At 37.7% G+C, this 16,608-nt stretch overlaps 1 protein-coding gene across 2 annotated transcripts; it reads left to right on the top strand.

Moving 5' to 3' along the window:
- The first annotated feature begins 485 nt into the window (after positions 1-485).
- On the top strand, positions 486-7,776 carry LOC148728750 (putative skeletal organic matrix protein 5). Of its 2 annotated transcripts, XM_088724823.1 has the most exons (4): positions 486-2,995; positions 3,726-3,759; positions 5,892-6,018; positions 6,756-7,776. In XM_088724823.1, exons 3-4 carry the CDS (start codon positions 5,956-5,958, stop codon positions 7,287-7,289), a joined length of 597 nt encoding a protein of 198 aa, XP_088580949.1. In that variant the 5' UTR covers positions 486-2,995; positions 3,726-3,759; positions 5,892-5,955; the 3' UTR covers positions 7,290-7,776. The 2 variants fall into 2 exon arrangements, with proteins under 2 accessions (XP_088580949.1, XP_088580950.1); XM_088724824.1 differs by lacking the exons at positions 486-2,995; positions 3,726-3,759 and having other exon boundaries at positions 5,790-6,018.
- Positions 7,777-16,608: the final 8,832 nt, after the last annotated feature.

Genomic DNA, 16,608 nt, shown 5'->3' with positions numbered 1-16,608 from the left:
TCTAAGCAATTTAGAGCGATGTTTGCAAAACGCCGATCGCAATATGCATACATTTGTTAAACTTTGCAGAGTACTAGATATTATGTGTCAACATAGATCATTAGGTATGCAGGTCAGGGTTTTCATAATACAAGTCTCGCCTGCCTTGAACTAGGGCTTTGTCGACCAATCTCTCCCTTATAAAATATTTCATAGATAAAAATAGCATGTCACCAAGGAGAAACTACAGTCGAGGTTTTTCGCATGACTTATCAATGATGATAGTCCTTATGCTAACAGCTGAAGTACTAGGGAAACCATGATTAATAAAAACCGCAACCATCATTCTATTGGTTGAAGATGACATATCAGTGACAGAGATATTCAGTAAGCTTCAACTGCATTTTCCGTTTAGTTGAAGTAAATGAATCGTATAAGTGTTGAACGATTCGGTCATGTACAATGTTTTTGTTTGCGTTCTTTTGATGGAACTTTGCGTCATGAAACTCAGGGTTGTCGGATCACAAGGTTATTATCGGCGAAAATCATATCAACGTCTTAACAACAGTAATCGTTTTCCTGTTTTTGGCATTTTGAATTAAGCTATGGCTTTGACTTTAATTTGTGTTTGTTTGCAGTTTGTTTCTTTACTTATTACGCTAGATGTTTATGTCTGTTTCCTCTGAAATAATTTGCTTCTATGATGGTGCACAGGCTATGGAAATGATGTTTGCAGCTGTCGGGATCGATCTAATATACTACCGGCGACAATCCATACCTTTTTTATTCAAGTTTGAAAGGAAAGGCGCGGAAAGGAAACATATTAAAATTTTGTTGGTAAAAACTATGACTTTTCTACTTTTTGTGCTGTCACAAAAATTCGTTACTTGAAATCAGGCCAGCTAGTTTTGAAACTTTCGTAATAACGATTTATCCTTCTATAGACCCAATAAAAATGCTGAAATTCTAAAGAGATAGTAAGATCAGTGTTAGAACTGACCATAGGAAACGCTTTTAACTGTTAGAACGCTTTAGCAAATGGGTCACATTTTTAGCAAACTCACAGGTAAAATTTTCAGTCTGCCGAAAAAGAATATTTACCAGTACATCGTTAAGTCTAGAATGGCTGCCAATCAGCTACTTTTACACCATGACGCTGTATATTCTTCGATTTCAACTCCACAGAACTTACCTTTCCCGTAATATTTAATTTATTCTGGATTGTGTGCAACGCAGGTCCTGTTATTCCGGCGATTAGGTTGCGGCATTTCCAAAATGGCGTGAAAAAGCAATATGCCAAAAAAAACGCTTTAGAGTTTTATTTCGCTGTTAAGTATTTCAACGAGTGCGGAAATCAGGTATCCGTCTTCAGTGCCGAAATGAACTTTACCTTTCGTTAATAGTGTATAAGGGCGTCTCTAAATTTAACCTGTGCAGTGGGAGCAGAGCCCAAAACAATAATACGAAAAATAAGGATGTTGTGAGAGGTGATTTCCATATAGATAGACCTCTTACCCTTTAAAATGCATACTTTATCGTTGTTCATCTAAAACGCATTACTGAAACCCTTCATATCTTAAGAGCTCTCTCATGAAGACCAATGCCGTCATTTGGAGTTCGGTCCTGAAGGAGCTTTTGACGGGAAACGTCTTCAAAACCATGTGATTCGCATCGCTAAAGTTATAGTACAGGAGTTCTGCGAAACTATGTGTTATATGGAACCCAACTGTGTCAGCATCAATCTTGAGAAACATGCGGATGGAAATGGAAATTACAAATGTGAATTGAATAATGTCACACACGAAGGATACGAAGGCGATTGGGTTAAGGAGAAAAACTTCTTTTACCATGCATCTAAGGTAACTGCAATTTAGCCAGTGGAGTTCTCAATGAACACTTTATAACAATATCTAGTCACACCCAATTTATTCAACTAAATGTTTTCAGGTTTGTTCTCTTAACAGCCGGCTACAAGTCTCATTACACCTATTGATTGATATCTGTAAAAAAAAAAGCCTGTGATGCAGTCAGCCAGAAAAAAAGCCGCCTATTTTCTCTTTTATGGTCTTGATTTGTTCTAGAGTGCTTGTGTTAAAAATTCTTGCAAGAACAACGCCTTTTGTCAAAGTGGTTTTACCGATCAAGGATATCGCTGTCTGTGTCCTACTGGATTCATGGGTACGAGGTGCGAAACAGGTAATCAAGAAACGTCTTTATTATTTATGGTTCGTCGATGTAATGAGGGTATTAAAACATAAAATTCATACATGAAAATATAAAACTAGATGTTAGGAAGAAAAAAATCTTGCTTGTGTTAAAAATCCTTGCAAGAACAGCGCCATTTGTCAAAATGGTTTACCGATAAAGGATATCGCTGTTTGTGTCCTGCTGGATTCAAGGGTGCGAGGTGCGAAACAGGTATTTAAGAAACGTCTTTGTTACATATATTTCGTGGATCGTCATCGTAATGAAGGTATGATTACTTTAAATTTATACATGAACATACAAACCTATAGTTAGGAAGATTCACGAAACTGCTTTAGGCAAGCCTATTCCTTTTGAATTTTTTCCTGTAACCCTAATTTGTGTCCCTCTCTCTCTCCTATTTCAATGTTGCTTGGTGCTGGAGTTGGTGATGTTGTTGTTAACAAAATGGTCACCAGCGGAACACTTTGAATAGAGGTTTGTGGACCACCAACTCAAGGGAGGCATGAAAACTACTTTTGCCACTCCTTGCACATGTAAATAAATCAAAATTGTCTGGTTGCTCAAATAGACGTATCTTTGTATGATACAAATTATGATGGATACTCCGGCACGAGTCAACAAAACGCTCAAAATTAATTATTGAACTGAACTTGACACGGTGCTGAGGCTGTGAATTCGTTTCCAGATATTTACGAGTGTGCTGAGGCTACAAACAATTGCAAACCCACTCAAGAATGCAAAAATAGCAAGGGATCTTACCAATGCATTTGTCGCCCTGGATATTATGGAGAGGATTGCAATACATCGGGTAATTCGAAAGAAAAACATTAAGGGGCCAGTCTTCACTTGTCACGGATGAGGGCGAGGAGGGGGGGGGGGGGAGGTTGAACGGCTTTGCCCTGCTTTTCAGGGGCGGAAGGGCATCACTCGTCACCAACCAAATGGGTTAGATTTTGCTCGAAAAAAGAGGTTATTTATTCCAAATTATGCTCAAAATTATGCTCGTTTTTGAAAACTATGCTTTTCAAAACTGAAACACAAACGAAGCCTAATTATATAAGCAGTGCTACTTTTTCTAAAGATTCGAAAAGTTTTTGCTCGTTTCTCAAGGGGGGTCCAGAGAATACAGCAGAGCCTTATGGGAGGATCAAGTAAATTTTATCGTGACAAACCAAAATCCTCCAAACCCCCCTGCCACCTCCCTTCTCCCAGAGGAAAAATAAGGACAAGTCCCTAATTGCTGATGGGAAGTAATTTCACTAAAACCATCCGAGAAATTCATTTTAAAGGGCAGCTTAACATGAAGGAAATGAAGGAGGCTTTCAAAAACCTCCAAACAGAGGAATATTAACACGCCTCCCACACTGATATCAAGGGATTGCCCGACAACCATATGGAACTGAAACTGTGTCTGTTATGTAATCCATAATTCAAACAACCAAAATGGTTCATTTTTCCATGTTTACGACTCAAAGTCATACAAAGTAGATTATAATCATCGTAAACTTTTGACACCGTTTCAATACTTTTTTTTGCAGTTTTGAGTTGCAAGGAGGCTTATGAAAAGAACATGTAAGTCAAAGGAAAAGAGGCAAAAGTAGGCTTTATTGTAAAAGTATAAGCACAATAATAAAAACTGAACATATATATATATAGACATAGGAATAAAAATAATGTTACAACATAGCGCGTGTGCTTGCCCCAACTGAGTCCTATCGAGCCGCTATGAACTGTTTCTTTATTTACGCACGCCCGTACGTAAATAAGATGACGTGAGCTTTTTATTTTTACTTGGCTGCAGGGTTGCCGTCCTGTTAAGCTGCAGTGCAGTTTTCCTTCTCTGTAAAATATGGAAGAAACTAGTGAAGAACTGCCCAATTTTTCTATCGGCATTGACCTTTTAGGCCCTGATCCAACAAGCAGCAAAAATACTGAAAGCCGAAAAGCACTCGCAAGTTGCACGTTTCGCAAATTTGTCGGATTGTTGAGTTTTAAAACATATTATAGTGACACTTGACCTCATTTAGCTTTGGTTTTCTTCATTTTTCCCGTTAATTTTGAGCTTTTTATTCACAGTTATTGATTATCTGGATCAAATGCGCTCGCTAAAACCAAAGTATTAAATGTGGCGTTTTTCTGGCCAGCCAATAGGGATGTTTGTTTACTTTTTTTGTGCGTTGTGTGAGAGTTTTGCACTTTATCACAATGAAACAGCTTCTTCTCACAGATCCTTGCTGTTGCTTTGTTATAAAAGAAATTGTTCATGTTTTTAACTGTGCGCCGTATATCGAGTTATGGATGCATGCGGGAAGTTTGTATAGCACGAAAAATGCGTAAGAGTAGCTCGAGGCGCAGCCCGCTAAGCATGAACAAATTGTTAAATACCAAATACATTGTGACAAAGCCTTAGTCGCGGATGGTCACCTATAGGTCCCAATAAACTGAAGCTTTCCCTGTAAAACACTGGGAACACTAAGGGGAAAAAAAAAAGGAGCTTGAATAGTTCCTTGGTAAAGTTTGAAAAAGAGATCATTATGCAGTGATCAGATAATTTCAATGTTGTGTTATTTTGCCTTGTGCCTCTTACGCACCTGTTATTAGATGGCAAGGTGAAGAGAAAAAAAAAATAATAGCCATTCACCATGGTAAAATTTGTCTTCAGGTTGGTGGAGTAAGTTACAGCTGTATATGCAATGATTGAAAAAACGTAAATGACACAAAAATAGATAATAATGAAAACGCAGAGATAGCACGTCCCTTGGACAGTCAAATTATAAAAGCATAGTGCTTTGGATTGCTCAGCTATGTAAATTGCAACGGTTTCTTATACCGTATATGAGAACGATCCTTCGCAGTAAAGCACTATTTGAGCAATAGTGAAAATCAGACCTGAAAAATATTTCAGGCCTGTACGGGACTCGAACCACTGACCTCTGCGATACTAGCGCAGCGCTCTACCAATTGAGCTAACAAGCCTAACATTGATTTGAGCTAACATTGATTTTCACTATTGCTCAAATAGTGCTTTACTGCGAAGGATCGTTCTCATATACGTCTCATAACCGCAGTTCACACATATGTTTCATATGTTTGTTGTTGTTTGATTTATCATCTACGGGTTTATATCGAATTAATCTGATGGCCTGCTCCCAGTTGGCTTGTTAGCTCAATTGGTAGAGCGCTGCACTAGTATCGCAGAGGTCAGTGGTTCGAGTCCCGTACAGGCCTGAAATATTTTTCAGGTCTGATTTTCACTATTGCTCAAATAGTGCTTTACTGCGAAGGATCGTTCTCATATACGTCTCATAACCGCAGTTCACACATATGTTTCATATGTTTGTTGTTGTTTGATTTATCATCTACGGGTTTATATCGAATTAATTTGATGGCCTGCTCCCAGTTGGCTTGTTAGCTCAATTGGTAGAGCGCTGCACTAGTATCGCAGAGGTCAGTGGTTCGAGTCCCGTACAGGCCTGAAATATTTTTCAGGTCTGATTTTCACTATTGCTCAAATAGTGCTTTACTGCGAAGGATCGTTCTCATATACGTCTCATAACCGCAGTTCACACATATGTTTCATATGTTTGTTGTTGTGTGGTTTCTTATACCCTTTACTCGACTTATAAATCGATGTGGCATTTTAATGGTTAGCGTCAAAATTTATCATTAACTGAAGTATTATACTCTATAAATTATATTTACAGAACTAAAGCGAATGGTGAAATTACGTTGCTTCTTGAATCTAAACAAGTACCCATTTTCTGCCACATGGGAAATTTTAGATGCGGAGATGGAGGATGGACGCCAATCCTGAAAATGAATGGAAACAAGGTCAGTTTCTCCCATCTTCTTCCTTTACGGTCTCAATAGAAAACAATCTGTGATGAATCTCACTTTTGGAAGCCAACCAAACTTGTTTTTCCCATCTTAGATGGATCAAAGATGCGGGATCTCTTATGAATTAAAATTAGTTTGAAATAATATGACCTTTCGAAAATGTTGTCGATCAAAAGAAAAATAGAAGGGTGATAAGTAAAAAATCCCTGACGAAGGAAGCGATTGGACAATATTGGAAAGTGTGTACAATGGTAGTATTCACAAATGTACTCCTTCAAAACTATACGCCCTATTACATTCAACTATATATATCACATTACATTATCAACACACAGTATATGAGGACAGCGCGGAAGACCCTACCAGAGATAACTCTTGCTTCCAATGGCGATTTCCAAATTAGTTTTGGCTTCTTTTTAAAAGCGAGGCCTGGTGTTCATTCTTTCACATGATAATACGCATTTATTCACGAGAATATTAAGCTCATTTTTATACGAATAGTTGAGCACCAGGCCTGGTTTTTTAAAATGAGGCCAAGGGTAATTCGGTAATGGCCTATTGCTTACTCACAATATTGTTTTACAACTTATTACCCTTCGTAAGAAACTGATTGGAGATACAATAAATGCAAGGTCACGCAATTTGATCATTTCGTATTCCACGAGGAATACAACTGATGAATTATGTATCGAGGCAGTAGTCCTGAATAACTTTGTTCACTTTTTACCCAGAACACTTTTCATTTCAATTCTACATACTGGGAGAATAAAAAGGAGTTTGACCTTCAAGGAGGCAAGACTGGGTTTGATTCAAAAGAGACCAAGCTACCGACCTACTGGAGCACATCCTTTTCCAAGATCTGTCTTGGTATGAGGATCGCCGGACAACTCAGGTTTATCGTCATCAATAAGAAGGCCGACTCTTTGTACTCACTGATCGCCGACGGGAAATATCGCCACACATCACTGGGGCGTGACATGTGGAAGAGCCTTGTTGGTCCTTCTGCTTCTGTGCAGCTCAACTGTAACAAGGAGGGATTCAATGCAGGTGCCTATGATAATCCTAGGTTTAACAAAGACAAATCCAAGGCAAGAATTGGTATCATAGGTAATGAACAGAATGATTGTAAAAGCTGCAATTCGAGAATCGGATTCGGTACAGGAGGATATCCTCAGGAAGACAACACTTGCGGCAACGTTGTCAAACATAAAGGAGATCGTGGAGATAGAAACATTAATGCTATGGGCTATATAATGGTGCAGTAACAAGAAAAAGGAGTTCAAAATGAGTAAAATGTAGATAGCACCAGCACTACAGCCAAATGCATGAATGGTTGAAAAGAAAATAAACCAACAAAACAGAAAGACATCAACAATAATGATATACCGTTTTACAAAAACAAACAAAAAATAAAAAGCAAGACAAAACAAAACAAAACAAAAAGGCTAGGTGTTTAAATGGGTACTGGTGACTTTAATGCTGGGGGTAACCCTGCGATGGACCAGTATTCCATCCAAGGGAGGGGGTAGAATTACTACTAGTCGCTTCATGCTACGGAAACCGGAGTTAAGCGCCGCCCGATGAGCCATACGGCTCCTAAGTAAGCTTTACCTACTTTTCGTTTGTATTCCAATATCAGCAACCGCTAGAAAACCTCTTTTCAAAATGAAAAATGATCTAATTCAACATTCAAACTTTCTTGTTGTTTCTTTGAGAGAGACCATCATATGAACATGGACATGTTGTTTTAATAAAAACGTGGGAATCTTCCAACGGTTTTATCTCAGCAGGAGTATTATTTATTTCTACCATAGAAAAAGCTGCTACCACCAGGCGCATTTTAATAAACAATTCAGATATTCAAAAATGATTTAATCGAGGACGCATCTATCTCACCCTATATCTAATCTTCTACAAAGGTAATATTTAGAGTAAGTATTACAATATCTCGGCCGGTGGGGCATAAAATGCTTAAAATAAATCGAATTCACAAAATTTTCCTAAAGAAGAAAGATAGTCTGAGCAATTTAGAGCAATGTTTACGAAACGCCGATCGCAATATGCACTCATTTATTCAACTTGGCAGAGCACCAGATCGTTAAGCATCAAAATAGATCATTATGTATGCAGTTCAGGTTTTTCAAAATACAAGTCTTGCCTGCATTGAACCAAAGCCCTTCCCGCCAATTTCTCTCCTAGGAAACAGTATATAGATAAGAATACCATGTCACCCAGGCGTCAAAATACAAATAATGGGTAAAACTACTCAGCGATGCTAAACAACAAAACGTCTAATAAGATATCTATTACGTATGATGCACGATCCTTCGCAGTAGATAGCGCTATTTATGCAATAGCGAAAATCAGACCTGAGAAAATCAGGCCTGTACGGGATTCGAACCACTGACCTCTGCGATACTAGTGCAGCGCTCTACCAATTGAGCTAACAAGCTAACTGGGAGCAGGCCGTTAAGTTGATTCGTAATAAACCCGTGATGATAAATCAGATACAATGAATATATGAAGTTCATATATTTTGAACTGCGGTATTAAAATACGTATGATACACGATCCTTCGCAGTAGATAGCGCTCTTTATGCAATAGCGAAAATCAGACCTGAAAAAATCAGGCCTGTTCGGGATCTTTTTCAGGTCTGATTTTCGCTATTGCATAAAGAGCGCTATCTACTGCGAAGGATCGTGTATCATACGTATTTTAATACCGCAGTTCAAAATATATGAACTTCATATATTCATTGTATCTGATTTATCATCACGGGTTTATTACGAATCAACTTAACGGCCTGCTCCCAGTTAGCTTGTTAGCTCAATTGGTAGAGCGCTGCATTAGTATCGCAGAGGTCAGTGGTTCGAATCCCGTACAGGCCTGATTTTTTCAGGTCTGATTTTCGCTATTGCATAAATAGCGCTATCTACTGCGAAGGATCGTGCGTCATACGTATTTTAATACCGCAGTTCAAAATATATGAACTTCATATATTCATTGTATCTGATTTATTATCACGGGTTCATTACGAGTCAACTTAACGGCCTGCTCCCAGCTAGCTTGTTAGCTCAATTGGTAGAGCGCTGCACTAGTATCGCAAAGGTCAGTGGTTCGAATCCCTTACAGGCCTGATTTTTTCAGGTCTGATTTTCGCTATTGCATAAATAGCGCTAACTACTGCGAAGGATCGTGCATCATACGTATTTTAATACCGCAGTTTAAAATATATGAACTTCATATATTCATTGTATAAGATATTTATTATCCAACACGCCAAACTGTTATTTCAGTGCGGGCGAATTTCGCGGATATTTATTTACGGAGAAAGCGTGACAGAAGTATGCGAAGCGGAACGAAATTGGCGCGTTATCGTTGTCAATAAATGAAGAAATTTCCACGTCATCAAGCTGTTTTTCTTCGTTCGATTCATCTAATAAACTTGGATGTATATTTGCCAGCCATTCTGACTCTTCGTCGTCAGAAATATGATTCAAATTGTCCGCCACTTTTTTTTTCGTAGCTACAATTCAATCCTTCGCTTGCGTGATGCGAGAAAACCTGTTTAACCGGTACTCTACAGTACAAATACCGCGTGATATTTGTACTCGTCTCTGGCGTTATCTGTACTCTACGAAGTGTAGTTGGATAATAAGCACTCTTATTCCCCAGCTATCATTCTACTGGTGGCAGATGACAGATCAGTGACACGGATATTTAATAAGCTTCAACGGTATATTCCGATAAAAAGAAGTAGATGAATTGAGTAAGTTTGAACGATTCGGCCATGTATATCGTTTTTACTTGCGTTCTTTTGATGGAACTTTGCGACATAAAATTCAGGGTTGTCGCATCACAGGGTTAGGAGCGGCGAAAGTCATATTAACGTCTTAACAACAGGAGCAGTTTTCCTTTTGTTAGCATATTGACTTAAGCTATGGCTTTGGCTTTACTATATGTTTGTTTGCTGTTGATTTTATTTACTTATTATGCTAGATATTTATTTCTGTTGCCTTTGAAATAATTTCTTTCTATGATGGTGCGCAAGCTATGGAATTGATGTTGGCAGCTATCTGTCGGGATCGGTCTAATATACTTCAGGCTACCATCCATACCATTTTTAATTCGGTTTGAAAGGAAAGGCGCGGAAAGGAAACATTTTTAAAAGCTACTTTTTGTGTCGTCATAAAAATTCCTTAATCGATATCGGGCCCACTAGTTTTGAAACTTTTTCTATAACGATTTCTCTTTCTTTAGACCGAATTCAAATGCTCAAATCCTGAAGAGATACTAAGACCAGCTTTAGAACACAGACTCTAGCAAATGCCCTTAAATGTGGGAACTATTTAGCAAATGGATCACATTTTAAGCAAACTCACAGGTGAACTTTTAAGTTTGCCGGAAAAATATTTACCGGTACATCGTTAAGTCTGGAATACCTACCGAACAGCTGCTTTTACACCATAATTCGCTCCGACGAAGGGCTAACGCTCGAAACGTCAGCTTTTGTAATCGTTACGGTGACCAATTTACACCATAATGTTGTATATTCTTCGATTTGAACTCCATGGACCTTACCTTATACGTAAGATTTAATTAGTTTCGGATGGTATGCAGTGCAGTTTCTGCTATTCCAATGAGAATGTTCCAACATGTCCAAGATGGTGTGAAAAAGCAACATGCTCAAAAACGCATCCAGGTTTTTTTTCTCGCTTCTTAGTTTCTCAGTGTGCGCGGAAAACATTTATCCTTCTCCGTTGCCGAAATACATACATACATCCATACATACATGCATACATACATACACACATACATACATACATATGAATAAAGGCTGATAGTTTCGAAAGAAACTGTTTGGGGCTGCGTCGGTGGGAGTAATGAAATAATTTGGATATATCAACAAAGTTGAAATGGAAAATTGGCCACCGTAACGATTACAAAAGCACCGACCAAGGGCTAACGCTCGAAACGTCAGCTTTTGTAATCGTTACGGTGGCCAATTTACCATTTCAACTTTGTTGATATATCCAAATTATGACATACATACATAAATACATACATACATAAATACATACATACATAAATACATACATACATAAATACATACATACATAAATACATACATACATAAATACATACATACATAAATACATACATACATACATACATACATACATAAATCAACCTTAAGTTTGGTTAATAGTGAATAAAATATTAAACACAAAGATAACAATAATTTGGTTAAATCTACTTTAAAAAGGGGGTTGTGAGAGATGATTTCCATGTAGATAGAATTCTTCTCCTTGGTGGGATGGATGGGAAGGTGAGATCGATAGACTGAAGCGGCTGCCAGAGGCGCCTGATATGCTGACGTCTGTTCTCAACCTTACACTGCACCCGTAATTCAGCCTCTGGGCTGCAAGTGGTCAGATATAAACTATATTCATTTTCATAACAAATTCATACTATATCGTTATTCATCTAAAACTACTTTACTCTAAACCAGTACTCATTTTCATGGAAAATTTTGAATGCGGAGATGGAGGATGGACGCCAGTCATTGAAATTAACGGAAACAAGGTCAGTTTTTCTCCTCCTCTTCCTTTCAAAGCGATTCATGGTGCTCATTCTTTTAAATGATAATACGTTTCTATTCACGAGCAATTTAAAGTCATTTTCATACGAATTGTTGAGGACCAGGTCTCGGTTTGAGAAAGAGGCCAAGGGTAGTTCATAAAGGACCTATTACCTACTCATAATATTGGTATATAACTTAATACTCACGGTGAGAAAACGAATTGAGAATACGATAAATGCAGGGTTGCGTAATTTGATAAGTTTGGTGTGCCTTCTTGTAAAGACCACCAGGGATAAAAAATGCAACTGATGAGTAATATTTGGGGCTGGTAATCCTGAATCGTTTTTTGCATTTTTTTTATTAAACCACTTTTGATTTCGACTCTACATACTGGGAGGATAAAATGGTGTTTCAACCTGAAGGAGGCAAGACTGGGTTTGATTCAATAGAGACCAAGCTACCGACCTACTGGAGCACATCCTTCTCCAAGATTTGTCTCGGTATGGAGGTCGACTGAAAACTCAGGACGACGGCTGACTCTCTGTACTCACTGATCCCTGACCAGAAATATCGTAACACCTCACTGGGGCGTGTCACCTGGAAGAGCCTTATTGGTCCTTCTGCTTCTTGGAGCTCAACTTTAAACAGGAGGGATTCAATGCAGATTCCTATGATGATCCCAAGTAAAACAGAGACTTCCAAAGCAAGAATTGGTATCATAAGTAATGAACAGAAGGATTGTCAAAGCTGTGATTCTAGAATCGGATTTGGCACAGGAGGATATCTCCAGGAAGAAAACACTTGCGACAACGCTGTCAAACATAAGGAAGATCACGATGATAAAAATATTAAGGCTATTGGCTATATATTAGTGCAGTAGCAAGAAAAAATGAGTACCAGAGGGGTCAAAAGTAAATAGCACCAGCACTACGGCAAAATGCATGGATGGTTGAAAAAACAGCAACTAACAAACAAACAAAGAGACATCAATAGTTACTGTAACAAAAATAGTCATAATGATAATAGTACTAATAATAACACTAATAATAATAATAATAATAATAATAACAATAAAACATTGGAAAGAAAACAAAAAGAAAAAAAAACTAGCCAACAAACAAACAAGCAACAAATAAACAAAAAGGGTCCCTTTGGTGTTTTGCTTTTTACTGTGAATTAGTAGAGTGGTGAAGTTTGTAGGATACTGGCTCGAACGAAATCAATTGAATCATGTAAGGAAGGGAAAACACTATACCCTGAAGTAGGAAAAAAACAGTAGCATCGAAATCAGAAATATAGCGAGCTTTACCGTATCAGTGATATACATTAATTTTTTTACTTTTTTGTTTAAGCCAGTGAAAGCGGTCAGGTATTCAACGTTGCAAAGTCAGACATTTGGTCAACAACTGAGTTCGTAACTGAGCCACTGGCATACTAACTTAAACTCTAGTGCAGGTATTTTGATCTCCCACGCTACATCCTCGCTTTCTTAAAAAAATATATCTTTTTCTGCTACTAAATTAAGTTTCCACGAGCAAGGAGGTTTAAACCAGGAAAGTATAAGTTAACGTTTAATTCAAGATAATATTTCGACATCAGTATCAGTTATTTTGATTAGTATTTTGATTGTAAACATCTCATGATGCGGGCGAGGAAGGCTTTTAAAATCTACAAACAGAGGAATTTAACCACGCTTCTCACACCGCCGATATCAAGGGATTTTCCTAAAACCGTATGGATCTGAAACTATGTCAGCTACGCAATCTATTATTCAACCAACCAAAATGGTACAATCTGCCATGTTTACAACTCTACTTCATACAAAATAGATAATAATCATCGGAAACTTTTGACACTGTCTCAATACTTTTGTTCTCGCAGTTTCCAGTTGCAAGGACGCTTATGAAAGGTACATATAAGTCAAAGGAAAAATAGGATTTATCGTAATGGTACAACCAAATTAAGGAAAGAAAAAGCTGAACATAAATAGAATTATGAATAAGAATAATGTTGCCTAGATAGATTTGTGACAAAACCTTAAACATGGATGGTCACCCAAAGATTAGACAAGCTGAAGCTTTCCCTGTAAAAATTGGCAACACAAAGGTAGAAAAACAAAGCGAGCTGAAGTTTCAAAAAGGAGATCATTGTCACTTTTTTGAAAGCGAAACGGAAATTGACTCTTGTGCAATTGTTTTAAGATGGCCTGTTAAAAAAAAAACGAAAAAAAAAATAGTCGTTCATTGTGGTAACATTTGTATTAAATTAAAGTTGATGTAAGTTATATGCAATGATTGAAAACCGCAAACAACTCAAGAAAGATTATAAAGAAAGCAGAAAGATAGCACTTCCCTCAGACAATCAAATTGTAAATTGCAACGGTTTCTCACAACAATATAACACCCTTCACATGACTTATTAATCGAGGTGGTACTTTAAGGCTCAGTGTAAATATATGGGTGAATTAAAAAAAATATTTTTCATTAAAGGTATATCAATTTATCACGACACGTTGTATCATACTCTATATATTGTCTAAACAGAACTAAAGTGAGTGTTGAAATAGTCCGATTCCGAGTTGTTAGGCTCACTTGCCTTGCCGACGGAAAAGCAAAATACGAAAGATCTCGACGATTTTGATTCCCATTTGAGCAGCAAGCAACAGAACAATTAACCATCTTATAAACAAAACGATCAAGCGAGCATGAAATCTTCCTTATGAGCTTTTATATTCCGCGCCATCAAGCAGCACTTCGCACATAGCCTCGCTCTCGTGCCACAACTTCGGCACCAGGGCTCTGTCATGCGATAACTTGGAATTGGGCTATTACGCTGCTCCTTGAATTCAAGCCAATTCTCATTTTCTGCCACATGGAAAATTTTGGATGCAGAGTTGGAGGATGGACGCAGGTCATGAAAATTAACGGAAGCAAGGTAAGTTTTCCCCTCTTCTTCCTTTACGTTCTCGATGTAAAAAAATCTATGGTGTATCTCAATTTTAGAAGAGAAGTAAGCTAATTTTTCCCATCTTCGACAGATCAAAGATGCGGGTTTGAGCATTGGATAAGTTTTACCATGAACCACGGATCAAAGACCCTTTAATCTCTTCCCGTTTATGGGGTAATGAATTAGAGAAAAATGTTTCCTTTTCAGTGTGAACTTTTTACCTTTCGAAAATACTGTCGACCAAAAGTAATGTGGATGGGCAAAAGGGAAGAAATCCCTGACAACGGAAAATATTGAAAAATATTGGAAAGCGTGTACAATAGCAGTATTCACAAACATACTCCCTCATAACTATGTAGCCAATCACCTAACATATACACATAGAGCACATCCACATAGAACACATACAACTATATATCACATCATGTTATCAACAAAAAGTATAAGATGACAGCGCGTAATACCCAACCTGGGATGACAATTGCTTCCAATAGCCCATTTCCGAATAACCTTTGGCCTCTTTTCCTGAGCGAGTCCCGGTGTCCATATGACGGGAAGTTTTCAATTACAAGAAAATTAAACTCCTTTAAAGTCGTTTTGAAAATAAGGACTATTCTGCAAAGACCACGACGAATACAACTAATGATTAATCTTTGGAGCTAGTAGTCCTGAATAGCTTTTTGCATTTTTACCTAGACCACTTTTAATTTCAACTCTCTATACTGGGACGATAAAATGGAGTTTCACCTTTAAGGAGGCAAGACTGGGTTTGATTCAAATGAGACCAAGTTATCAACTTGCTGGAGCACATGCTTGAGGGTCGCCCGAAAGCACAGGTTTATCGTCATAAATGAGGAGGCGGACTCTCTGTACCCATTGATCGTTGATAGGAATCATCGCAACACATCACTGGGGCGTGACACGTGGAAGAGCCTTATTGGTCCTTCTGCTTCGATGTAGCTCAACTGCTAGATTAAGGGATTCAATGCAGATGCCTACACTGTAAGATGATCCTAGACTTAAATTAACCTTTTCCAAGGCCAGAATTGGTATCATTGGTGTCCCTCTCGCTTCCTGTACTTTTATTTTAAGAGTGTTTCGTTGCCATGTGAATTGACAGGTCGGCTCTTTGCTTTGGGCTGCGTGCTCATGTGTAAGATAAAAACAAGTTGAGTTAGGAGTAACGTGAGCGGTGTTCCTGCGAATACAGTTATTGTTGTCCAACAACGACAATTGGTAGTGAACAGAATGGTTATCAAAGCTGTGATTCTAGAATCGGCTTTGGTACAGGAGGATATCCCTACGAAAACAACACTTGCGGCAACGCAGTCAGACATGGAGAAGATAACAGAGATAATAACATTAAGGCTATGGGTTACATATTGGTGCAGTAGCAAGAAAAGGAATAAAGGAGAGGGAAAATGTGAATAGCGCCAGCACTACAACCAAATGTATAGATGGTTGAAAAAACAACAACTAGCAAATAAACAGAGAGACATCAATAGCAATGATAATAGTAATAACGATAATAATAATAATAATAATAATAATTATAATAATAATAATAATAATAATAATAATAAGATGCAGAGAAATCTTAAGGCTAATTCAGAGATCGGTCATTTCAAGTACGCTCCGCATTGCCCGGACATTCAAGGTTGCTCTCTAATTGTCTTTAAGATAGATTGTAAATATTTAGCGAAATTGATAGTAACCAGTGGCCAGTCTTTCTAGCAAATTTTAGGAAGTCGTTTTTGAATTAGGTTTTTAAAGGAACACGAGTTGTCTTAATTAGTGTTATTGGTTTCCCGCCATTTCTGCACGTTGTATATCATAGAAAGTTATAATTCCGTTAGGAACATAGGTTACGTTGTTACGCCCTGTTTTTTTTTCTTTTTTTTTTTTAGTAAGCTCAGCATCTAAAAGTTCAGTACTGCGATTATAATAATAATAATAATAATAATAATAATAATGATAAAACATTGGAAAGAGATAGAAACAAAAACTAACCATCCAATAAACAAACTAACAAATAAACAAAAGGGGACACTGT

Source organism: Stylophora pistillata, chromosome 6 (assembly GCF_964205215.1).
Source record: "Stylophora pistillata chromosome 6, jaStyPist1.2, whole genome shotgun sequence".
In the NCBI taxonomy this organism is placed as follows: domain Eukaryota; kingdom Metazoa; phylum Cnidaria; class Anthozoa; order Scleractinia; family Pocilloporidae; genus Stylophora; species Stylophora pistillata.
This window is presented reverse-complemented; position numbering and strand designations above follow the sequence as displayed.